At 34.7% G+C, this 27,824-nt stretch overlaps 2 protein-coding genes across 3 annotated transcripts in view; one reads left to right on the top strand and one right to left on the bottom strand.

Annotated features, from left to right (window-relative positions):
• LOC121384572 (anaphase-promoting complex subunit 4-like) overlaps positions 1-27,824 on the top strand; it is a 177,948-nt gene that overhangs the window by 94,926 nt on the left and 55,198 nt on the right. The window lies entirely within an intron of this gene.
• Positions 311-26,422, bottom strand: LOC121384573. Its single transcript, XM_041515029.1, has 3 exons — positions 25,730-26,422; positions 4,745-5,258; positions 311-3,967 (listed from the first exon to the last, which is right to left on the bottom strand). Exons 1-3 carry the CDS (start codon positions 25,793-25,795, stop codon positions 3,762-3,764), a joined length of 786 nt encoding a protein of 261 aa, XP_041370963.1. The 5' UTR covers positions 25,796-26,422; the 3' UTR covers positions 311-3,761.

Genomic DNA, 27,824 nt, shown 5'->3' with positions numbered 1-27,824 from the left:
TACAGCTAAAAACGTTTCATACCTCATTAAACTAGGGTCTGTGGCTTTAAGCTACAGGGTACGAGTACAGCTAAAAACGTTTCATACCTCATTAAACTAGGGTCTGTGGCTTTAAGCTACAGGGTACGTGCACAACTAAACAATTTTCGTACCTCATAAACTAGGGTCTGTGGCTTTAAGCTACAGGGTACGTGTACAACTAAAATGTTTCATACCTCATAAACTAGGGTCTGTGGCTTTAAGCTACAGGATATATGTACTCCTGTGCTTTCTTCTGCATAGACTTGGTCAGACAAACAAACAATTGTACTTTTGGTCAAGACGTATTTTATTATTGAAATGAGCAGTAGGTTTACATTTTTTTTCCATTAATACATTGTCTTGCATAGATGAACTTGTAATGAACATGTATATTGATAGACAAAAGAAGTTACACAAGAGTTTTAATGAAAAAGAAAGAATTAAACCAGATTTATGATCACATAGTGAAATATAACAGTAATAAAACTGTTCAATCCAGAACTCTACCTAAATCAACACCGTTTGCCAACTCTGCCAGTGTCTGGGTTACAGACATCTTTGGTACAACATGTATGTCAGCAGGTAAACATTCTGTTAGGCAGGTTTTGTTTGCTTCTTGAATATAATTATATTAGTATTAGGTTTTGGCCAATAATTTCTCTTTTTAATGATGATAAATATTTATTAATTTGTGTAACTTTTAATGTTAAATACATATTGTATATTATGCATTATTCATTAAATCTTTGCATAAGATGATGTATAATGAATGAATTGTATTATGCAAGTAAATACTTAACAGTTGATAACACATTTCAGATTATTATTATGCCAAAAAAAAAGAAACATTAAAAAAAGAAATGGATTGGTCTCAATATGTTGTATGAGATTTTTATTTAAAATATTGTTTTGACATATTGCTGACCTTATTTTCATTCCATGAAATATCATTATAAATAAACAAATGATGAATAAATACAAAATGGTTTCTCTTCCATGACAGTCTGTACATTGTTTGATTTGGGCTACATTAACTTGATGACATGACATATACATTTTGGCTCAGGTTAAAACCTGCTATACATTGTAAGTTTTTGGCCCCAGTGATCCAATAAATTGTTTGAGCCATTATTATGATCCACTATACATTGTAAGTTCTTGATCCCAGTTTGGTGATCCCTAAGTTTTTAGTCCCATTTTGGTGACCTGTAAGTTTTTGGTCCCAGTTTGGTGACCTGTAAGTTTTTGGTCCCAGTTTGGTGATCTGTAAGTTTTTGGTCCCAGTTTGGTGACCTATGCATTTAACTAATTTTAAGGCGAAAATGAATCATACCATATCCAGGGTTTTATCCAGAAATTTATGAGTGGTGTAAATATGATGCCACTTTTTAAAAGTAAAGTGTGAAATTCATGACTTGATACACTGATATAGTGCTTTAAAGTATGGGTCTGACCCCACCCCTACCCAGCACTGTCAACTGCAGACAGAACCCTACATATGTTAAGGATCAAACATACTGCTAGGTTATCTTCATAATTTGGAAAATTAAGATGTGGCTTCTTTCTTTCGCACTGATATGAGTTTTTTGTACTATTATTTCTGTTGGGGTTGTCAAAAGTGATTCACAGAATTAAAAGGGTTAAATGCACTTGATAATAGATGTTATATGTTACAGAGGATATTTACAAGATGGTTTTGTTCGATGGTCTGATTCCATTACACTAGCAAGGATGATAATATGTATGAACCCGAATACATAACATGTATAAGTCACATAACATTTACAGACAACAAAACATCTCGACACATATGAAGACAGCACATATGAAACACATTACATACATTTAACACATTCATGACCTGAAAATAATGGGATTCAAACTGACATACCTTGTTATCTCTTCTGGGTATCAATATGTTCGAATGTCAGTGTCATACATGTGAACTTTGTCATTCTGATTATTTAATAGAGAATAAATGTCTCACTCATTCACTGATGTTATAAAGCTATAATCATAGTGTTTGAATATTACAATATACGTTACTAAATTTGACCAAATTGTCAGTTAGAACACTATTGTTTTCAGGTCTCAACTCATACTGGTATCAAATCATGCACACACACACACACAACCTTACAAAACAGACAAGACGTCATAAAACAGGTAGCAAGACACAAGGACAAATAGCACATTTCTTATCATTTCTGATAGGTAACAAAAACACAGGTAATCATTATTACAAAATTAGCACCAATTTACATTCTCAATTTGGAGAATCAGTTCATTTTCCAATACAGGTATATTGTGATTGACTAAAGAGACCAGAACTTGAGGTTTGACGCCTTTGAATTGAATACTTGAAACAACATCATAAACTGGCCCCGATTCAGTTTTCCGAGTCCCAAACACGCATGTAACATCAATCATTTTAGTTATAACTGTAAGCTATTCATACTTTAGTATGTTGCATTTTTATATAGAAGATGGACATTATTTAGTTTAGAGAATTGCTATCTCTACCATGAAATTTGTCCACAAACTATTTTTGCATATCATTATATACATCAATAGCTACAGTTTGTTTTTAAATGTACTATATCAAATGTACATAATGGCCAAAATATTCATTAATTTTTATTCTGAACTATAAAAGTCTGTGACCAAATACTTTAGGAATATCTTTAGAGGTTAAGCGTATATATGTTTTCCACCCATAATTCTTTGAGGGCAAAACACTGGCTGCTATTTTGATGGCTTTTTAAAGATTTTCCATTTACTTTCTAACTAGAAGTCTAGAAATAGTCATTGTACATGACAGTAATCTCTAGTTAATTATGCAAAGATTATGTATAGAATAGATTAATTTATCACACATATTTATAGTATAGAAATATGGCACATACGACTGTGGTAATTCAGCTTTAAGACAATACTAGCATATTTAACAGTTGTTTGGGACTCGGTCCAACTGAACTTCTCGCACACTGAGCAGTGTAACCACATATATACAACATAAATATGATTAGCTTTGTACACGGTTATATTCAATTATAACTTAATACTGATTGTACACAATTAAATGAAATATGGCCACAAGAAGCATAAATAAAACAAATAAAAACACTGCCATTGACACGTTAATGCAAACATTGTTCAATAAAACATTGGTAAAAACTGCCATTGACACGTTAATGCAAACATTGTTCAATAAAACATTGGTGAAAAAAGAGCACATTTAGCAGTCATATTAAAACGTCTTTGGAGCTGTGTAATTCACTGTGTGTGAATATTTTATAAAAGCACATCAACACAACAAAATGCATAGTTTTTGTTTGCTTTCACAGATTTCTGGAATTTCCAGGAAAGATGGAAGCAGTGTCTTTTCGTTTCTTCATCCTTCGTTTTGTTATGCAGTATACACTGCAGTAACAAGTTTAAATAACACAAAGATTTAGTCTTCAGAATCTTTTCATCAACTGTTTTTCACCGATTCTCTTTGCCTTACGAAGACAGGTTGTTTGTATGTGTATGTCACCAGCTGCAGCATATAACACGAGCAACTCTACTACCAAATCTTCTTTGCTACATGTAAATATCATGTTTTTGTTATATGAAGAATGGTGGTCTCAAGTTGTATAACTCTGTCATTGATAGTTAGGTTTATACACAGCTGAATATCTGAACACAGAAATGTTTGAGTGAATTTTGACTATCGGCATGGCGATCACTGCACCATGTTAATGCCATTCCCTGTGGTGCTGTGGTTGATTAGCAGGATGTTTGCGTTTGGTCTGGAGAAAGTATTTTTTGACAAAGTGTCTCCTCCACGTCTTGTGTTTGAGGAGCATCTTGAGACTGGGTTCTGGAGTGGGGATCAGCATGGACACATAGGAATTGTATTCACTCTTTATTAATCTCTCATCCTTGTTTGCACAGTTGGAATCTGAAATGTACAGTTTACAACAATTAGCATTGAAATTTGGAATATGCTCTTTTTTTTGATAAGAAGCATTTGAATCTATAGTCTGTCACATCCTTCTACAAAAGTGTTTTTTGTTAATAATTTCAGTTTGGTTTGATGTAAGAAGAAAAGTAAACATGTTTTGGAAATAACAAAAAAGTACTATTTTTGTGTGCAAGTTACAAAACAGTCGGCTCAGAAATAAATAACTTGTAATAAATTCCATAGTATAAAAAAGGCGTTCCCTGTGGGACAGACTATAGACTAAATTTTTGTTATAATTGGCATTTTGCAACATTTAATACTGGAATCTAGAATATGCATTTTATAACAATAGGCTGACTATCTGTATAATCTTATAAAAATTGAATAAAGTAAAATCATTTCAAATATTGGTAATTACTTCACATTAAACATTACTTTAAAAATTATATTGATAATTAAAACCTACATCATATACCTTGGAAATAAAGTCACTTGTCAACACAGATTTTATTTATAATTTACAAATATGTGTATATTCAAAGAATATTTAAATTTAGAACGTATGTATGACAACCATTATGGGAATAACAGTACAGGTTATTGCAATAACAATTGGCATACATTTATGTTTATATATTTAATCATTAATATATTGTGTGTTAAAACAATTATAACACACCATTCATAGCATAATAATAGTTTAGATATTGCTAATTACTATGAAAGTATTATCTGAAACTAGGTTTTTGTTCAGTATATTGTTTAAATCCTTACCTGGTGATTCCCAGAATTCCACTGTAATGAGCCCATGATCGACGATCCAGTCCTTGGCTTCGTGGAAGTGATCACAGTCCCATAATGCAACATGACCTTTGGGTCGGTTTAGTTTTTTCGTGTATGTAATGACACGTAGGATGCCTTGCTTTCCCCAGAAATTCTTTTTTGTGTTGGCAGCGTCCATTTGGTGGAGTTTTGAAATTGATGGGTAACCATACTTATCAGCCAGATAAGGTCCGTACGCTATTGGGTGATAAATATACTGACGTCCATCCTTCCCAGACACGCTGTCTCGTCCATACTTGGACAGCCGAATGAGTTGTGTTCCCAGGGAGTGGGCTCCTCCGATTTTATTGAGTGCAAACGACAGTCTGAGGGCGCTGGTGTCGTGCAGCAGCAGGTTGCTCTCGCAGCCCAGCATGCGGATCAGGTGGTGGTTGTGCAGACGGCCGCCGAAGTTCCAGTAGCCGGGGTAGTAGGCTTTCAGCTTGCTGAATGGCGGGAGTGGGATCTGGAAGACAAGTAGATCAATATAGTACATCTACAAGTGAATGCTTTTAAACACTGTCATCTGGTAGACTTGCAAATGACAGTAAGAATAATATAGGATTAACAGAATTCAAAATAGCAGCATTTAGCTATGCTGGCATCTAATATAAGGGTTTATCTAAAAGTCACATTTTAAATCATATGGGGAAAAAATGTCATTACATCAGTTCTAAAAGTTTACAATTTACCTATTAAGCTTGATAATTCGAAAAGAATTTTAAAAAAAAGAAGAAAAAAACCCCTGTGTATTCGACACACTAACAAAAACATGACCTAACTAAAGTCGCCTTTGATAATCTTGCTGTATTAAAAAACAATTACCTATACCGCAATTGTGATCAGTAAAATCAGACACCCTGCTCTTCCGACAAGGTTTGTTTGTAGTGATGGCTATCTCGTCATGTTTTATATCAAAGTCTTATTGTGGATAAAGATTATGTGTGTCTTTGTGACACGTCTTTAGTCTTTGCCCATTAGTAACTGAATTCTGCTTGAGGGGACACTGTTGGGGCCTGGGAACATGCCACGGTCTCCATGACAGATCTGCTTGTCACACACAAAGGATGTTATCATTTGTCTTGCCAAACAAGACCTGGTGTCAGGGGCCACGATTGATGTTTTTATTACTCCAGTATTAATCTTCACTGATTGCAGCCACAATAGACTGACACATTTGTCAACTGTTTGTAATGGATAGCTCGTAACTGTAGATTTTTTTCTGTATGCAGTAAGGAATTGGGGAAAACATACATGGAATTATTTTAATATTATTGTCTGTAATTGTTTTTAAACATAAATAATATGACATACCCTAAGACTATATACTACTACCTGAAATGTATGAATACTATAATATATTTAATTGTTAATAGATTATAAATATTTGTGGGGTTTTGTGGGTTTTGTTCATAGAAAATAAGATACAATAGTTGTAACTTAATAAATTACAATGGAAATCAAATGTTAATTTTATGATCATATGATCTGTACAAACTAAATTTTTGTTTTTCAATAGGTTTTTTAGTGGTAACATGTTTTAACAGGAGACTTTCCTCGCAAGATGTTTGTTTATTTTAATTTTTAACAAAACTGAAAATATGAATTAAAAAAATCATTGACCGTGTGTTGACTTGATAAAGGTATGAAAGTGTCTTTGACCATGACAGGTGGACTGGCACAAATTAACTGTCTATATCATTAACAGAAGTGTTTTAAGGCTGTCTGTTTGCCTTCTTCAGCATATACCCCCGAGAGTTTCTCTTGTATTTCCAAGTATCATCTGCTCATTGGGGTCTTTATGAGGGGCCTTGAGATAATGGAGTCTTTCTATGGGTGGGGACATGTCCTCGGAGGACCCAGCCAGTCATGATAATCACCCCTCAAAGGAGGATTGTCTTCAAGGACTTGATCAGTTTGAAACTCACACAAATGTTCATGTATCATTAACCAGAGTGGACCTTGCCTGATTTGACAATTGTTCTGGCTTCCTGCGGCTTAGACCAGTAAGTGTGTGAAACATCTGAGGACGTGTACTTGCCTCGGATCAGCATTTATGTTTTATACTTCATCACAAACAAATGGTGTGGCTCATGGCATTAGCACTGTAGGTTTCTTTGATTAGAGTTGACCCCTCCGGCTTTTAAAAAAAGAAACTGGCAAGAGACTTCAATGTCTCGGTTTGTTGACTAATGTCTTGCCTGGCTGAGCTTCCTTTCATACACAGAGTTGAAATATTGACAGTGAACCGAATTCTAATGAGAAAAGAACACGGCGTTGATGAAGAGCCATTGAGAGTCAGTGTATGGTGGTCAGTTGTCGGCGATCCCCTCTTCATCGCCCATGTTGGCTTTTATCACCACCAACAATCCCCCGATGAACAATCAACACTGATAGACACTGAGAGAGTATACAAACAATAGCTGATCATAAACCTGGGGTCAGTCATTATCTGTGGTAAATAGCTCATTATTTGTCTCGGATAGATCATCATATATTGTAAACACTTCATGATAGTCCTGTTTTGTGATGTCAGTATATCAGTTTGATGTGACCTTTCACTGCCTTCCTGTTCACATCTGCCAGGCATGTTGTTTTTTATATCTCTGTTTGCTAGGGAACACTTGCTTTTGTCTCAGACCACTAGTCTTTTGTAAGTCTCGTTTATAGCCCAGGTGTTAAAGAACAGAGAAGGTGACAGCCATATTAAACTTTAAAAGAATTTAGAATCTTCTATATCCTAATACATAAAGTTTGTTAAATTATACATCCCGGAACTAAAGTTGATTTGCCTATTTCCCAGTCCTTACAAAAGTACTAGAAAAAGTTAAAAAAAAATTACCTACAAGTAAGTTTATTTCTCTATATGTCATTAGATTGCACTGAAGTCAAGACAATAAACGTTGTACCCAAAATACATATATATATGCGCAAGTTAAGTACAAACATGCTGACCTCAAAACATGTTACCTCAAAACCTGAAACATGAAGCTTTAATTATATTAAAGTAACTTGAAATGCATTTATGAATATTCACAAACCGTCAGTAGCTATTAATAATAACATTACTGTACTCTAAAGACTTTGTTGTACTTATTTATACCAGACCGAAAACCTGTTGTGCCGAAATTAGTGAGATCTAAAGCCCTGCTAACAAGAATTTAAATTTCTCTGTTCTTGCCTGCCACCATAATCATTCCACATGCTATTATCATGCTCCAAGATACTGTGTGCACCTTTCTTATGGCTGATTAATACTATATCTTGTTTATTCAGCCATAAACATTACACCAGTTGGAGGCATTTACAGTGGACTAATAGCTACTACAGCACATTGTAGGTTTTGTCGTCGGTATGTAATGTTAATGTGATGGCAATAAAACCGGCATTGATTAAGGATATGATTGCGGGGATCTATAGACACAAGATCTGTGGATCCTTGTAATGACATTGTTCACGGTGTTTAACGGTCCCACAGCTGTTAGAAAATCATCAATGAACCGTCAGGGTTTTATCACAATGTCTATTACACACTCAGTGAAATTTACGGTCATTCATTCACCTCCAACAAATGAGGTTTTCTTTATGGTTTATTTATGTCATACATTTTAATAAAGCCTTTTCAGGTATGTTCACTTATGTAACTGTATAACAATTGTACCAGTAATTCATTGCACCACTAGTACATGTTTGTTTATTTGGAAGTGAGATTTTATTGCGTATTTAAAACCTGTTACTTCAATGCATGTATATATTTGTTTTGACAAATGGTAATGTGTAGTTATTAATACATGCACTGGTATGTCTAACATAAAAGACAGGTATACACACACAAGTATTACACTATTAACGTTATGTTAAACATGATTTATTTTTGACATCACAGGTGCATAAAAGTACTAATAAAACTGCTTTCCCATTCAGTTAATTGTGAAATTTGTTACGATGTTTAAACATACATGGATTCTGTAGATTGGGTATAGCTATATAATTTGTTTTAAAAAAAACATTGTTTTAAATAATAAAAAATTATGACAAAATTTGTTTAATGGCACCACAAGATATTATTTTTTATCAGTTGTTAAATGTTTAAGATGATAAAGAATCACAGAAAAAAAAAAAAAAAAAAAAATTTGACATAATACTGAGTACATGCAGTTTGTTAATCAAAACCATGTAAAGAATGTAGACATTAGAAACACACGTCTATAAAAATGCCCTCGGTGATGATTACATATTGTTATGTGTAAGTGATGACTTCTATAAAGATGTCAAGAAAACTTGAGTGTCATGGTGTAGCCTGAATCCACTTGCCACATGCTATCTGCAGATGTGGTCTTGTCAACATAATGATGACGTGACTTATAGGGGTAATCTTGTCAAGACTGATTTATTATTATTGTTCAGTAAGTAGGATTATTTCGGAATTTTTGTTATCATTCTATTGTTAATATGGACTTGTTTAGGATTTTTTTTACAATCTTTCTATAGTTTATATAGGATTATGTAGGGTTTAGTTTTTTTGGTTTTTTACCTCGTTCTTAAATTAATATAGGATTATATGGGTTAAATACAAATATATAATACTTATTTATTGTTCTAGCTGTTACTTAGTGGCTGGTTTTAAATGTCACCAGTTAACAATGACTTGGCAATTTCCATGTATTATTTAACAGAGTTCAACACCAATTGGCCAACAGTGACATTGAAAATTACTCTTTAAAATCACTTATCCAACCCTCCTCTTTTTTATCTTTTTCTTCTCTTTTTTTTTTGGGTGGGAGGTCATACATAGCAGTTTTTGTGCATATAATTCTTTCTGGAATGGAGGGCTTTTTAAACATTATTTCTTAGTTGTATGATTATAGAACAACATTTGTAGAAACATTTTGGGTTTGATTTTGATTTACAAAAACATCCTTTTTTATTTGAAACTAGAATAAAAGAAATAAATAATTGTCTAATTTGATTGAAAAACACAAGCCTCAAAGCTGTCTTTATTGATGTTTGGGAATCTATTCTAGACTTGACAGATGTGGTCTAACTAATTTCACTGCAGTCATACCAGTGACGAAAAAAGAAATTACAGTAACTTGTTGGCCACAAACAAACGTGAAATTTCACACCATGGCCTCTCCGTTTGAACACATCCCTTCTCTGTTTGGTCTTTTCATCTTAACAATTTGAACAAGTTTTACAAACTTCGGCAGTGTACACAAACACACCCTTGAATGAAACCGCCCGTCAACTGCCCGGGGGTAGCCAGTGTTTCTGGGCGTTAGATCTAATAGCCAGAGTATCGACATCTAAATAGGGTGCTAGAACCCTAACAGGGGCATTGCAATTCTGAATAGCTATCCCGGGTTGAGAGACTTGGTCTGCGGTCTGTGAAAATTCAGTAGAAAAACTGAATTTGCGACAGGAGGGAGGGCAGGTAAGGAACCAAGGGGGTCGAGCGTCGAATGACGGTAATTATTAGTGGGATTCAGAGTGTTGCTCTGTTGCAAAGGTGATGACATGAGGAAACCGACAGTAATTTATTCTAATGGCCGTGTAATTTGTCTCGAACCCTTTCGTCAGTGTAGGTTCACAAATCAAGAACAGTTTTTCACACAGAAGGCGGTTGAGTGTTTTGTTATACAGATAGTGTGATTTAGAGACTTTTGCCGCCAAGTAATAAGGAGGAATTGAAGTTTATAATTAAGTCTTCATAATGTTCACAAATGATAGAAAGATATTTGCAGTACTAGAAAGGTTCTTTGCAATAATCATTCATGAAAGCAAAGATAACTGAACAAAAACAAAGAAATCAAACTTGAGAAGCAAAGAATAAGACAACATTATCCTCCTTATATTTGAATTTTATAGTAATGAAGATTTTTCTTTGTATTACCAAGAGTCACAGATTATGTTACCAGTAAGCAAAATTGTTTATAGATAAATAAATAAATCAGTCAAAAATCAAACTAAGCATATTTACTTGGAGACAAAGCAACAGTTATTGCTGTATTCTTTTCCCCATTGTGCGCTGTTTTTCATCTGGGGTTTTTGATAACTCACTTCAAGTTTTTTAATCTGTTTAATCTGCACAGCTGTGGCACACATTTACATTTATATACTCACACCCAGCTCAGTTGAGACCTGTCAGTAGATTTACTCAGGTCTTAGGTCAATTGGCGTGTTTACATATTACATGTTTACTGTATGTATATTGGTCTATTATATCATTAGGTCCAGTCTATCAGATACATGTGCATATATATACAACTATTAAGGTCAGGAATATACTAATGTATGCACAACATGTAGCAGTTCTTGAATTAAAGTATTAAAGCAAACGTTATATAACAGATGGTGTAAATCCTCATAACAAATAATAGCATGTTGACAAAGCTCAGTAATATATGGCTGTTCAGTTTGTAGGATTATTGAAGTCTAAAGATTTGTTTTGTGACAGATATCCTTTTTAGACTTTATACCAGGAGTCCAATTAAGCAGAATTGTTTTTAATTACACATCCTTCAACTTGGCATAATTAAGTTAACTAGTAAAGTAGTAAACTGAGTAAAGATGACAGACACAGTGTTTAGAATTAATAAGCGAGTGACAAATGGTAGCTGTGTTCACACAAGATGTCTTACAGACAGCACACTGTGGCATGCTCGGTGTAATGGGATAGGACCTTGTGGTTGACTCCAAATCACTGTCCCTTTGTGCATGAATGGGGTGGATCTGCTTTACAAATCTGCACATCTATTATCAGATTCTTTAATAATAAATGTAAAGCATGTCAGTTTAGCGGCTAGCCAAGAGTAATACCTGCATGGTTATTTGGTCTTACTGGAAAGAAACACTTGATGGATCACATGAAAGTGCATTAGCAATTCTTGCCAAAGTATGACTCTTTGTGAACACCTGCTATGTAAATACAGACCAAGATGCTAGTGTATCGTACAAACTGCCTCTTGACTTTCCTAAACGCCTGTCTACATGTCATTTTTGCATCAGGCTCAATGGCAATCCCACATAACTGGACAAAAGGTTACAGGGCTCAGTTGCTTTCAATGAACACTTTTATTGTGCTGTGTCCGAAAAAGAGCAGCTGCTTTTGAATGACCACTAGAAGAAGTAGGTAGTTCCCAGGAAAACAGTATCACAGATTGTCGTAAGTATCATATCAGCAGTCCATCTTGATCGGTGACAAGCATTTTGTTGGCTCAGAGCAGCCCCTAATAATGATTTGTTATAGGGAGGTGAAAAAGGCCTGTCCGGTCCGAAATGACAATACCTACTTGCCTATTACTGTCTTTTCAAGGAACTGCAGGGGTTGAAGAATTTCATGTTGGCCATTAGTGTCAGATGTGCATCAAAGCAGAGATTGTAGAACTTACAATCGCAGCTAATACTTTAGGTAAGGTTTTGTGTCTACAGGAAAAGGGACAATACCAAATTGTACCCTGCTTGCTGAATGGGTCCTTGGGGCACTTGGTGAATGGCAGAAAAAAACTTTGAAAATATCAATGGACCTCAAAAGCAAGGAAAGGGAAATTAGAAAAAAAGTGTTCTATAATGTCTTAGATGATAATCAGAAGAGAGGCATTGAGTTCACCACCTGCCTAGCAAAGCAATAGTGTGAGGTTTTCAGTGCATGACATTAACTGTATTCACTTCTATAAATACAGAATTCAGTTAGTTGACATTATTAATATCTGTGTTACATAGTACAGGCAAACCATTGCACACACAGTCATTGTAACTCATCTGAAGTTTGATACAATAATAAACAGGATATGAATTTATATGAATAAACATTTTAATCTTATGTTGGTATGTTGTTTATTTTTACTAGAAATAGAACTTTTGTCATTAGGTTTTAGTAATTTTATTTAGTTTTAGACATATGGATATGGCTGTCTTGTGTGATTTTATTTTTCACAGTGGAAGAACAGTTAATTTGGCAGATAATTTTGTTGTATAATAATTTCTCATGGTTCTTGCATATGTTACTGTGTAAGATATTGCTTGTTTTGACTATAATTAATTCATTCATTCATTCATTCATTTCATTTCATTTTAATTTATTTGAATGCTTATATCCAATGAAGGTCCAAGCATGCTGTGTTGGGCACACATCAACTATCAGAGCTTGTTATCCAGGAAGTGGTTGGTTGTTAGAAGTTAGTGAAGGTGACATCATTTTAAAGGTCTTATTGACCCATTCAGTTGTTAAAACTCACTCTGGGTGGGAGCCAGAACCGTGATATGAACCCAGTATCTATCAGTCTTATTGTCTAACCACCACACCACTGAGTTTAAATTCTGCAGCTATTTCTTAATGCAGGCTGGTGACTTCTACGCGTTGGTGGCATCACTTTTCTGTCTACAGAATCTTTGAAGACATAAAGAGTTTCATTGCTCTCACAATATTTGTATCCACATTTCTCTCATGTCTTGAGATTACTGCCTTAGTGTGTGCCAATTCTTATTGCCCTGCCCCTCATTTCATGTACACTTTGTCAACAGCAATTGCACGAATTGGCCAAACAATCGGATATTGTTGTCTGTCTTATGGAGTATTTGTCGTCTAAGTTTGCACTCAGGTGTGACTGCCAGTGCAATGCAGATATTGCACAAAGCTGATCCTGAAATCAATATCAAGCAGACGCAGTTGGATATTTGGAATGCAAAGTTTTTCGTTGTATCACCAATATCACACTAGCATCAGGCCATTACTGTGTGACATCTCATGCTGTGTTTTATAAAGATTTTGAAACACGTATGTAATACTAACCATGTGGGTATTCCCATTTCTTTGTGTTTAGATATTTTAAAAAATATATATAGGTAAAAATATAAAATGTCTACGTAGAGAAATAAAGGACATTTATAAAATTTGAAGCTTTAGTAATGTAACTTGATGTTATCTATTCAATCATATTGAATACATAATGATTATTGGCAACAGTGGTCCATCTTGTTTCGATTTATAGTGAGCTTAATTACAACCAATAATTAAAAGTTCTTTAGCATTAAAATGTTATTTATCATTACTTTTACATTAGTAACATTAAGAATGTGTAATGTTTTTAATAATAGTTTAATTAGTCTGAAAGGTGTTAACACAAGTAATTGTAAAAGTAGGTTTAACCTGAAAGCAATCAGGTAATTTGACTTACGTTAACCCAGGAGCCCCAGCCTATGTCTAATGATAGCAACATGGTAGAAAATGAGAAGTTCAAGGTTGCCAGTGATCTCAATAATAATGAGTGTGGACAAGGTCTTTGTCCACCAAGGTGATGACATCTCTCTCTCTCTCTCTCTCTCTTATGTAGCAGTGCTTTCCTGCTAGTCTGTTTTGATGTGCTATTATCCTAATTTACACTAAATGTGATTCTACAGTGGCTGAAATTGGAATCCACGTGTGTTTACATGAGCATTGTGTTGCAGGACCACCCGGTTTGGCTCAGTGGTTGTGGTGATTAGGACTGACGACTGCCTAATGAAGCTTGGTGGGGCACAAAACACCCGCATCAGCACGTGGAGACATTTTCACTGTTGGATCACCAGCAAGCCAAAAGTGACGGACATTTGGTGTTTGGCTTTCAGGGGGACATTGCTTTGTGTGGTGATAATCTTCCAACACTTTATGCTATCAGTTTGTCAGTCGCTAATCATTCAGATGTTTGACTGCAAACACTGTCCACACTGCGGTGTTATTTTCCCAGTGATTTTCATATTTGTTGCCTGTCAATAGTTGTATTAGGGTGCCTGGTCATATGTTGGAACACACATAGGGATTTTTATCTTCCAGATATTTCATGCTTTCTTCTTCTCTTTCATAATAATAATAATAATAAAAAATAATAAAAAAAATATATTTTTGTTATAAATCAATGTGTTACAATTTTATTAAAGTATATTTTTGTGTCTTTTAGAAAAAATATTAAAAGCGCTTGCTAGAATTCATATAATTGTTTTATTTGCCGAGTTCTTCCAGAGTAACAAAGTTATGGACATGTTATAACCTCCATATATATAAAAAAGAATCTACTATGTTCTGATCCCACACTGAATTAAAAGAAAAACAGTAAAGTAACAAAAATGCTATAAAATATTTTAATTTTAAATCACAATTTTCTCCGGTCATTTTGTTAAGTGAGTCAGGATTGTTGTGATTAGGACTGCCGACTGCCTAATGACTGGAATTCTGATTGGGATGGGAATACCTTCTTCTACATCTTCAGCGATCCCAGCCATGTCCGGGAATACCAATGTGAATCAGTCCCATGAACCCACTGCACATCTACTACTGCTACATCCTCATTCCAGTAATGTAGATACAGACTACATACATCTTGAGTTGTGTCAAAACTAAGTACTGATCCAGACTTCATATCATCCTGATATAACATGCTGACTGGTGTAATTATTTGCTAGTTGATGCAGTGGGGTATGTCTGGGTCCTCCATCAAGTCACACATCCTTTATGGTTGATAGAGGAGGACATTTACATTTTACATGGGTCGGGAGAATTTACCATCAAAGGTAATCCTGGTGTAAGACTTTACGACGGACTCCGCCCACAGGTAAATTTAAATCCTGCTCGTTTATCAAGATGAAGTGATGCATACAGTGACTGTGTGCCGGCCGGTCATGATGGAATACAGGACTAAAGCCCGAGTTGGAGGAAAACAGCGGTCTACAAACCTTCACAAGGCATGGTCATTTATCACACTGCTTTTATCATATAAAACGTAGCATGATGTTGCGAGAACGGAACAATACCACGACTTAAGGATAATGGTCACTGCTTTTGCATGCTTACAAAGAGTTGGAGGTAAATGAAAAGGACCATATATCAGGCTGAGAAACTACTAAAGATGTCACGTGTGTAAGCTAGATGGAGACCTGTAAGCAGGGCTGTGTGGACGGAACAATATATTGAACAATGATTACACACTTGACTGGGTGACAAATGTTCCAATTACCAAAAGCAGGTCTTATGAACAAATTACATGCCAGCTGCATGTGTGTCAGATTGATTTCTTTGTGGTTTGAATATCACAGAGAAAAAACCCCACCTTGGCATGCATGGATGCGTCTGATCATATTGTAGGGTTTTTTAAAATAACTTTAGAGTTTTTTAATAATATATTTTCTTTTTTTTAAAATTGGATTTGAGTTAATTGCATTTAGAACTTGCTATCCAAAACCAATTATGCAAATGCACGAATCACTATTTGGTATTACACTGTACACCAACAACATATGGTATTAAATAAATTGGTAATTTTCAGGATTTTGTGGGGGAAACTCTATATCAATAACAATAAAACTGATTAAAAACCAGATCTAAATTGTGATTTAGCAAAGACTAAAGTGGAAATTTGGTATACTGCAAAACTCCAGATGACTGGTGGTGTTCATATTTACTTTTAGTGTTCAGCCAATAATGTATTTGTAAATATCCAGCAGCATGCTTGCTTCTACATCCCTTGTTGTGGACAAGATCCACCCATGTAACTCATATGGTGTGGGAGGTAGCCAAGACAATACACTGTTGCATTCTGTAGCACCTGACTGGGCTCGATTACACTCTTCCAGCCTCTCTAAATCCACACCATCTATCACAGCTGCTGGTTGCAGTGGTCATTTTGTTCTATAATGACTCCTTGCTCCCAGAAGGCCGGTCTTGAGCACAGTTTGAATAACACATCGTAACATGCAGGTCGTGGATGTCCCATGTCAGACAGCCATAATTCTGGTGTCTGGGTTATTGATCATTGGATTAAGTCTTGACAAGGATGATTTGACTTTTTTTTGTCACTGTCCATAGGTGTGTGAGTTGGCTTAGGTAGTTTGTGCATTGTCTGGTACATCGGTTGCAAGAGTTGCTGTAATTTGACTCCACAACTGATGAGACACACTGAAGATTGCATCCAGTAATGGTAGCTCTGGCAGAGGGGCTTTGTCTGGGTGGGGATTTACACAGGAATAAGATGCACAGATGCAGGGAAGATTTGTAGATAAAAACGTCCAGTATTCATTCTTGTATTGGCTGTATGACTTTCTGATGCCTTCATCTTCCAGTGAAGATGTTATACATTAGTGTAGTATATATGCCAGTTTTAAAAACATTGTTGAATGCAACAAAGTCCCATTGAATAAAGGATTGGATTCTGTCATTTTGTGACAAAAAGACAACTGTATAAAATGGACCCTTTTTCATTCCATCCATCTTAGGAATATAAACAATTTATGCTGGTGAATTTTAAGTACATGAGTGTGTGTGTGCATGTGTGTGTGCATGTGCGCGTGCGTGTGTGTGTGTTTTGTAGCACACTTTGGTTTTTTTTTATACATATAAAAACACAGCTTGCAGAACATTTGATTTATGGTCCATTAATATCACAGAGAATTATCTGCATAACAATAGCTGACATCTCTAACACTGTATTATATTTAAATAAAATAATGTTTGTGTGACTTTCTTTAACATTGTTTGACTTGTCTTTATCCATTGTGGCCAACATCTGATACAAACTGTCACGAGATCAGTGACTTAAAAGCGTTTAAGCAGTCATTAAGGTAACAGATGTTACCAGTTGAATTAACATCACCAGTTGAATATGTGAAACACAGCAAATCTCTGTAAAAATTTTTGATCACTCATGCATGACAGATTGTGTTCAAGGTTTGCTGCCTTTTTTATAGTTGATACTTTTTCGGATATTTTTTTTTATGAGGAATAAATTGCATTCAGGTTTCTGTTATGGTTATTAAATTGTTTTCTTTTAGCTGAACATATTTTGGAAGCATTTTGTCTTTGTTTTCCACAATAATGGCAACATGATGATGTTAATGTAGCTGTGTTGCTTCTTTCTGTGTCGTTTAAAACAGATGAAGACCCAAGATACTGACTATACCCTAAATTGTTAGATGTGCATGATAAATTGTGTATAGAAAAAAAAAGATACATTGTTGATAAGAATCCATTTTTTCTTCAAAATCTGTGTGGCCTGAACATGTTAATGTATACTAAAGCTTGATGAGTTTTGTTATATTGCATGTACTTAGTTTTTTTATGTACCATATATCTTCACATGTAAGTCAATCTCTGATATAAATATAGTATCTTATTTCAAGCCCTGCAATTTTTTTTTTTATTGATCCATTTATAAGTTGACCCATGAAAAATGTCCTATACAAATGTCAAAGTATTTCTTATTTTCAGTAAATTTAGAACGTTTCTTGACCTCCTTATAAGTCACTCCCAAGTTATAAAATAATATTTTATCAAAAACAAATTGAGCAAAAATATATGGTATGATGGAGAACAATTTGCATTTGAGATATAGCAGTATATGTGTATATGTCCAAACCAGAAGAAGACATCTGTCATTCAAACATAAGTTATGCAAGACCATTGATGTTTCATTTAAATAATTATCATATTGAATATTTTGAAGAACTCTTTTGATTACAGTTTACATACATCCCTTCATCTCTTTTTGATTTATTGTTGTATTTTAAGGAAATTTCCTTCAAAATATGTGTAAAACAGCAGTTAAAATGTTGTGTGAATATATTTATCAAATTTTTATTTCACTTTCCTGACTGGCATGTGACCAGTGTACATGTGAAGTAGTAGTGCGGATGACGTGCAGTTTGAATATTTATGAGAAAATGAGGATAGTTTAGTTGGAGCCTGATGCTTTTACAGCAGAATAATGTCAGAGTCTCCCCTTCCTTGCCCAGCCGCCCTGCTATTAAACTTCAAGTGTAGGTCATAAAGCAAAGCTCATGGCTCATCTTTGCTGAATAATTGTTACTTTGTGTCCTGTCTTCTGGCCGGTAAGCTTTGCCGTGTGGGATATTTCTGTGTCTCTTACATAAGCCCCGAAACATTCCTCTTGTAATTCATTTAGCTATCACCTATCCATTTGTAAGTGATTCAATTAATGGACCAAAATAACAGGCCTCGCTGAATGACGATTTGGTTTACTGTGTAATTATTGTAGCTATCTTGGTTTTATGGTTTGCGTGTGCTTGTTCTGGAGTGGATTGATCATTGTAATGGAATGACTGGATTTATTTAGTAATTCTCTGTCATAATGCTTGATTCTTTAAATGTTTACTTCACTTTCATCTTTTGTTTGAAGTCTGTTTTGAGACATTGTGCCTGAGGCAGGGTGGCCATTTGGGGCCTCATCTTTCCATAGTATTTCTGTTAAAATTTCTAAAACCTGTTTTTCCTGACCAATTCCTTGATATTTTGTTGTCAGATTGATTACATTACTTGCAGTTTCGTGCTTTAGGCATTGTTTATACTTTTCACCTGTTATTCCATTAGTATTAAAACAGCTATCCAATGTATATTTTCATTTTGAATGTTTAGTTCTATCTTAAATAGTCTTGAAATAAATAACAAACAATTTTCATGAGAACTATCATCAATAATATTATTTCTGAGATTCTTTTTGAATACATATAAATAATATTCAGCTAATAAAATATATATATATATATATATATATATATATATATATATATATATATATAATGTTAATGTGATTAAGTTTACTCTTTAGGTGTGACATATATGTGGTTCTGCAGATAAGAGAAGACATATATTATTTTTTATGTGACCTTTTGACCCCGGATCCAAGAGCATTGAAGCAGCAAATTGTCCAATCCATGTTATGTCCAGGCTTGTGGTACTGAGTTTCTTAAAGAAATTGCCTCAAGTATGAACAGCCTCAAGTTTGATCCCTTGTTAGGTATACCCTTTTGAATTTGTATCTGTGTAAATTGCTTTTTGCCAGTAATTTGAATGGTGGGATGGGCAGGCGATGTCACTGTTGCTGATGGAAGGCGCAGTATTTTGTCAACAGTATTGAAACATCAAGAAAGCTGATTGAAAGTGGTGTTAGGTTTTTTTATGTCTGGTCACTGTTGCAGCTACAGTGAGGTGAATGTCTTCAGTCCATTGACAGTGGCCGGAAGGGAGGGATGTGTTTGTCAGTCAACGAAATGAAATAGTAAAATTGTATATGGGTGCCAAACATCTTGTGAGAAAGTTATATGATAATTGTATATTTTGGCAAAATAAATCTTTAAAATCAATTGGCATAACCTTGTTAATAAGTAGCTATTAAATTTTAATATTTTTAAAAGCTATCTTATTTGAGAAATTCTTTTTCACCTATTTCTTCAGTTTTTACATAGTGTGACAGCATATTTTACACTTCTCTCTGATTGGTAGCTTGTTGAACCATGGATTCTGTTTTGAACAAATGGTCACAAATTTAAAAAATTCATTTTTAATATACATGTATGTTGAACAGAGCTACAAAGTAGGGTATCTGTTTATAAAGACTTTTAGAATGATGTTGTCATGATATTGATGTCACCAAACGTCCTGAAAGCTTTAGGCTACACTTAAAAAGTTTAATAAGCATGAGGCCAGGTTTATCCATGTATGGAATTGAAGTGGATTTTCCCATGGTCACTAATAATATGGTTCTTAATGAAATGAAATGGACATGCATGTTAAAAAATAACATTTTTCTTTGTGTATAATTGCATATCACAGGATATCATCTCTGTACACTAGCTGTCTTCAGAGACTGATAGGATTAATAGAGGTTCTCAAATTCCCAATCACTGTTAACATCAACATTCTGTTTGCTATTGTAAAGGTGTGTTTATTAAATATGGGGAGGAGTTTTCTATATCAAGTGGTAACTTGGTACATGCTACACCATATTCTTTAAATACAAATTTGTCCAAAATACAAAGCTAGGTTTTTTGTGTGTTTTTAGTGTTATAAATATAACGCCTAGGGAAGTTCATGTGTTGTTTGCTTATGTACAGTGATTTACAAAGGAATAGAATGGGCCTGGCTGTTGAACAGCAGGTGTGCTGCAATGATGGTCACACTTTCATTAGAAGCTAGTCGCCTAGATGTTTACTTAATATCATTCTTAATGTATTGGTGTCTTTTCCCTTTGTGCCAAGAAGTGATGGTTTGACAGCTCAAAAACAGTGTGCTGATAATAGCCTTAGAATGAGTCTGGAAGCAACTGTTTTCATATGCCCACTGTTCATATACCCAGTGTTGTGTTGTTTGTAGAAGCATCCATTTCTTAAACGAGCCCTTGTTGCACATGCAACCTTAAGTTACAAAACAAAACTAAAATAAACTTCAAATGGAAGTCATAATATGAAGAACTTGTGAAATTATTGCAGTACACTATTAAGGTTCCTCAAATTCTATAGTTTAAAAGTACATACAAAAAGCATTTAAGCAGAATTCCAATCCAGCAAAAAAGAATTAGAAAGACAATCTTTATTGGTTTTAGGTACAAGATGTTAATAATGGGCTTTGGTTGCACAAATGAGAGTGGTTTTTATTTCCATATATGGCTTGCTTTGAAAAGTAAAAAAAAAATAAAAATTCAGAACGACTTCAAGATATGTTTTTATTGTTTAAAACAAATTCCAATCTTATGAAATGTGTGAAGTATTTAAAGACTGCAATTTTATTGTCTTCTTGAACAAAACACAATCTGCCTTTTGTTATTGGCTTCGACCAAAATACCTACAATGTGTAGTTTATTTTTGTGCTGCCTTTTGTTATTGGCTTGGACCAAAATACCTACAATGTGTAGTTTATTTTTGTGCTGCCTTTTGTTATTGGCTTGGACCAAAATACCTACAATGTGTAGTTTATTTTTGTGCTGCCTTTTGTTATTGGCTTGGACCAAAATACCTACAATGTGTAGTTTATTTTTGTGCTGCCTTTTGTTATTGGCTTGGACCAAAATACCTACAATGTGTAGTTTATTTTTGTGCTGGTCAAATTACAGTGTTCTTTGATGTCACAGATAAATCAGTCTGTATTCCTTTTACACAGGAATTTAGATTATCACTGGGAAGCCGATTAGAATATTTACAGTTTAGTCATGATAAGTCTTCAGGGGTTGTTTTACACAAACTGTATACTCTTAAGCTGACTGTAAACAGAGATAGGAGTAAAAAAGAAGTCTAAATGATGAAGTGTATATTCTGGTCATGTTTGTACTTTATTGCGGCATTGTTTTATGATTGTTTAGTTGAGTGTCGTATAATTACAGGTGTTGTGTTTCGTGTGAGGTGTCAAGCGTTGCCCTCGCACCTGACTGTCCATTGCATTGTTCCGCTTAACTCCGCCGAACCTGCGCTTAACTCACTGAACCGCTGTTTGTCGGTTGGTTACCACTCATTATCATTTTATCCCTTTGAAGGCAGTGGTTCCCAGGCTGTAAATCTGATTTAGCAATTTGCAGACAATTTGCTGTTTCCTGGTATATATAAAGTGATACATCAGTGTTGTGTTTGCAACTAGTTATCTAGGATGTTGTATGTATCATGAAGGCATTTTTTTTTTTTTTTTTTTTTTTTTTTTTTTTTTTTTTTAAACCTATACATATGTACAGTTGTTTGGTCACTTTAATTTAAGAGTTACTGTTTTTGCAAATACCTGAATTTTCTTTTCTTAATAGGAAACATTCTTCTAATAACAAAATTGCTGAAGATAAATAAAATGTAAAATACAGTATATGTTAACATGATGTGTGCTTTACATTGAAAGGTTTCAGCACATCTGAATTAATGTTTCAAATAATTTATATGTAGATAGAACAAACAGTTAACCTGGGTTTTTTTCTTCCCACATATAGTTCAGATAGTGCAAGGAAATTGCCCCAATCTTTAAAGTCATTCAAACCTACACACACACACTTTTTGTTGGTATGTTACCTAACAATAGCTATCCAACAACTAAGCTATATATATTTTTTAGACGTAGTGTTCTCTCTGCACAAAGTATGCACGCGCTGAAAAAGCCACATTGAATCGAGCCACTTGCCGGTATGCATGAGTTGGATCCAGCACGAGCCATGAACAAATGCATTCGTCTGCCATTTATTGAAATGTGCCAGCCGTTTATATTACATAAATGATAGGTGGGGTTAGCTGTACGGAACTGAGCACTAAACGAGGCCACCGCCACACATAAACGAGTTCAACTTTCCAAAGATGTTTTCTTACTGGCTTGAAAGGACATGTTTGAATGAAGAGGTATGCAAGCAATTTCAACTGGAGCATGTATGCGGTTGGATGCCCTGCAATAAAGCACACAGATTCACACCCGCTTGCACAGCGCTCAGATTTGATGTGTTCAAGTGAATTGGACAATGGATAATAAGCAGTGTAAATTGGTTCATCATAGGAAAAATTAATTTGCTTGATAAAGAATGTGTAGACAGTAAAGGGAATGTTTTAGAACACCTCAACACATCGTTTAACCAGCAGTTGTAAGTTCTAAATGATACAGTGTCTTTGATATGCCTAGAGTAGTAGAAAAAAACTACTCATGACTATCTTGAAAAAGAAATATAAATGTTGATAAATGCTACATATTACAGAACATGATCATGTTGGATATAAGTAATTACATACATGTATTGTATGTTGACATTTCAAATGAGTTTCCTTTGTTTATAATGATACTCTATATGTTGAAAATGATGAACTTGGGGCAGTTACTTCAAATTTAATCTGACCTTCAGTGATAATTTGTGCAATCATATGGTATTAGCATCATTTAAGGAGAGCCGAGAACCGTGGGCACGTGGTACTGATTGTAATCACCATTTACACCATTACATGATTACAAGTAGTGTGAACGGCAACAGATGATGGAAAACATGGAACAAGGCAGTCTTTCTTTGTTGCAGTCTGTGCATAAATTAACATATTAAGTAGCACATATTGATTGCTCCCTATGACAGATTTTTAACAAAAAGTGAAATTGATTAAAAAGAATTATGATCTGTATTTGTGTGTCTGCATTATTTGGTCTAAATGGCTATTACTTTAGAGTATATATAATAGGGGTGTGTATAGATCTAGATAGATGCAGTCATATTGTATTTATAATGTAACTTAAATATCTTCACTTGTTTTATATCATGGGATATCTTATCTGTAGTTATTTATAAAGCAAGGGTTGGCATTTAAATGTTGAACCAGATTGCTCAGTTGTTTAGTTTTTACCCTGCCAGTTTGTCTCATGTTTTGTCTGACTTCCCACTTGTATCTTGTCTTCCCGTGGGAGTTTCTGTCATGTTTGATACTTCACCCACATTAAGTCGGGCCAACCTCTGTGTATGTCCTGGCTACCCAGATATCTGTAGGCATGAACACTAGAACAATACAATCTACATATGTAAACTCAGGGTTGTCAGAGCATGGGCTGAAATAGGTGACATTCCGTGATGGGATCATTTCTTAGTAGGAGGTGACTTTGTTATCAGTCTTTGCTTTTTAAGTCACTAAAATATGCAGTTAGAAATAATACAATTAGCTGCATTTAGTTATCTCATTAACAATGAAGGTTTCTGTTGTATGGTGATGATTGTTATAAAAGTTAGTGGTGGTTTGCTGTTAACAATTTGTTGTATATTTATTTTATAGTGGAGTTACAGATCTATATAAATTAAGATTTTAAATTTTTAAAACTTAACATTTCAGGCCTTGCTCTGGGTGAGCAGAAAATTTCACCAAATTAAACTTCAAAAACTGCAGAAAGTTGGTTAATTTCCAACAATTATTCGCCAAGTTAAAAAAAAAAAAAAAAAAGGTTTTTAAAAAATTGCATTTGACAAATGGTAAAACTAGGTACACATTTGTTATTGAGTTATTGTTGGGGGGTTTTAAGTTTAAGACTTCAGAAACTATATTTTGATTAAAAAAAACACTACTTCTTATTAATTTTTAGCAATTTGATTCATTGTGGTGACATTTTATCTATCATATGCATGGTCAGTAAATGTTCTTAAAAAAGCATTATTTTGAAGAGGTGCCATGTTCAGTTTTGTTTTGTTTTTTGTTTTTTTAATTTAAAAAAAAAAAATGCATTTTGTTTGGCTCTAATAAAAATAAGTGTGTTAATTGATCATTATGCAGGTATATGTAACTAGTGCATCTTTGTTTAGTGTAAAAGGTATTTTTTTTATAGCTGTAGTTCAGCACAACTGAGTTATGATAGTGTACATGCCTGTTGATGTCGAGCTATTGTCCTCAACGTATGCTAACCTTTCAGCGGTATCTCAGTTTCTCATCTTCTAATTGGTACCCATCTTTCATAATAGTCAGTGAGTTATTTCAACTCGGCATGGCAAATTGAAGACAGGTACATATGCTTTGATACATATACATGTGTGGGTTTTTTTTTTGCATCATCATGCAGAGAAATGATTTTTGTAGTTTTATATTTATAGAAAATTATTTTGAAATACATGTATACATTTGTATAAATTCTGAAGTGGTTTTTTTTAGTCCCCCACCGATGCAACTGAAGGAGAATATAAGTTTTGCTTCTGTCTGTCCCATATATATTTAGTTACAGCTCAAACATGTCTTTCGTGAGGATTTTCCCATTTTTGACAGACTTATGGCCCTTGGACTTAGGAGATAAGAAAATTAGTTTGGCTCACTAGGAGACATGCATTGCTTGAGCAGAACTCTCGGAATTCATACGAATTGACAGTAACAACCAAAAAACATAAAATCTACCATGTATCTAGTTCTTGTGTACTAACATATTAAATTCAGGTCCTTGAATTCATCTAACAAGTTTATGTCAGATTTGTAATAGTAAATGTTAAGTGCTTGAACCGTAATTGGATATATGCACGTTAATATGTTATCCAATAAAGTAAAATTGACATTTTCAATTTTTTACATATTAGTAATTGTTAATAGTATCAAACTGAAGAGTATACTGTTATACACTGCTATGCAGTTTATGTATTCACTGGAAATTTAAGGTGATGGTTTTCAAAAAAAGGTATGATAAAGCAAAATGTTTTTGTGAATGACAACACTTACCGGTTCACTTGCAACATACAGGACCCACAGTATGAGGGTCAGGAAGACGGTGTGTTCCCAAGACATGCTTGTTAGCTTGGAGCAGCGGGAGGTAGATTCAAATGTGATAAAACAGCGACACGACACGACACTTTATCTAGGTGCAGTTTGGCTATTCACCATGGCAGCACGTGGTGTGGTGTGTTGCAGTGGTGGGCTTATGGACAACTTGGTGCGTCTAGGAACACACATCAACTCCAGTTCTGCCCACACACAAAATGTCACTCCCTTTGGATTTTGGGCTTTTTTTTTTAAAGTCTCTTTTTGCCAGAAATACCTGGTCTTAAGATTGTTTTTGTGGGTATGTGCTTGTTTCCAAGGTGTGGGTAGCAATCCTCTTAAGTTTCTAGGCCAGCAGTCCACTTGAGATGCCGGGTGCAGTGTTGACATGAGATAACACAGGGCTGTGTATGACTGCCACAATAGTTTTACTATGACTTTACCCTCTTACTACAAGTCCACCGTCACTGTGGCTCTCACACTCAGAAGTCCAGTCCTGCTGGCAGTCGAGAAAGCTGGTTTATTGCCAATGCACACTGGTGTGGAAGCATTCAGCCACACAGTCAGAACACTTAACTATCTCACAAGAAAATAAGGTGGGAAAAAAAGTTGGCAGTTTCGTTACTGGACTAACTTGCAAAGCTGTGGTGTCTGGTTTGGCTCCAGTGAATGAGAAGGTCTAAGCTTACAAAGAGTTATGACCCAGTGTCTTTTTACTGGCCCCAGCCAATCACAGTGCTAGTCGGTGCAAGTGGGAGGAGCTAAGGCTTGATCAAGGCAAACACGTCCCCCTGTTTCCTCAGCGCTATCTAATGATTGTAGCAGGTTATTGGGTGGTGGTTTGATCACTCACTGGAAACGAAAATGCTGTCTATTTTCTTGGGCACGTGCTGCATGCGTCCAGTAACATTACTGGTCTCAGAAGTGTGTGGTTTGACAAGACATGGAGAAATTTACATATGAACAATTTGTATTGAAATTACTGTTTGGTTTCGTAGCCACATGGAAGGCGCGTGGCCTTTCAAATTAAAGCTTGGGGAGTGTAGGAAAAAACTTACAATATGACTGGGTTGGGATTGACTTTAAAATATATATAACTTTAAACTTTCTTCTGAAAAGACAACTATTTAAGGGTATTTTAGAAACTCTCTTTTAAGTTATATAAATTAAGATGTATATATCTTTCATATTTAGAATTCACCTAATGATAGCTTAAAACTGGACAGCCTCATATCATTAAATTTTGAAATTTAATAACAAAGGAAAAGAAATCTGGGGTTTTTTTTAAAAGTTTTAAACTAAAGTTGGAAAAACATTGTTGTTTACTATATGCTTTAAACAAAAATAAAATGTTATGGGAATGTACTGCGAGTTAAGACTAATTGTTCTCTACATAGTTTTGTATTACCATTTGTGACACCCATTAGCTGATGTGTAGTTTTGTGCTGGGGTGTCGTTAAACATTCATTCATTCTACATAGTTTGTAACAAAACTGTGTATCACATACAATAAAAAAGACATGCAGACAAAAAATAGGGGATCATATATAAACAAACACTAACAGCAAAGAATGACTGCAACTCATCCATAGTGTGGGGAAATTAACGGTGTTATGGGCTGTCAAGCCATGTGCACTCCACTAACATTCAATGTCACATTACATGTTTTTATATATTACACAATCATTATGATACTTATAGTGAATTAAATTTCATCTACAATACCAAGTCTTCCCATACTTCTCTCAGTATATTTTATTCCTGTTATATTGGCTTTTACATGGTTACAAATGGGTAATCTAGTGTGCTATACTACAGTAGTGTGTTATGCAATGTACACTGCAGTTTGTTTTCAGTGGATTAATAAGGAAAGAGCAATATGTATAAATCAGAGAGCCAGAAAGAGATGATTGCAGCTATTGTGTGTTGAGTCATCAGAGCAGTGTTAAGTCATCAGGGCAGTGTCAAACACTGACGTGTTAATTGAAAATGTTCATCTTATTTACACATACCTCCCCAGTGTGTGTTCATTGCGTTAGCAAATAGTTGTCACTTC

The sequence above is a fragment of the Gigantopelta aegis genome, chromosome 10 (genome assembly GCF_016097555.1).
Source record: "Gigantopelta aegis isolate Gae_Host chromosome 10, Gae_host_genome, whole genome shotgun sequence".
Lineage (NCBI taxonomy): Eukaryota > Metazoa > Mollusca > Gastropoda > Neomphalida > Peltospiridae > Gigantopelta > Gigantopelta aegis.
This window is presented reverse-complemented; position numbering and strand designations above follow the sequence as displayed.

Bases quoted from the DNA above. Each gene is read 5' to 3' on its own strand.
- LOC121384573 (XM_041515029.1), bottom strand. From the start codon at position 25,795: ATGTCTTGGGAACACACCGTCTTCCTGACCCTCATACTGTGGGTCCTG. The intron at 5,259-25,729 runs GTAAGTGTTGTC...CTTGTCTTCCAG, and splicing joins TGTATGTTGCAAGTGAACCG to ATCCCACTCCCGCCATTCAG. The intron at 3,968-4,744 runs GTAAGGATTTAA...TGTACATTTCAG, and splicing joins GGAATTCTGGGAATCACCAG to ATTCCAACTGTGCAAACAAG.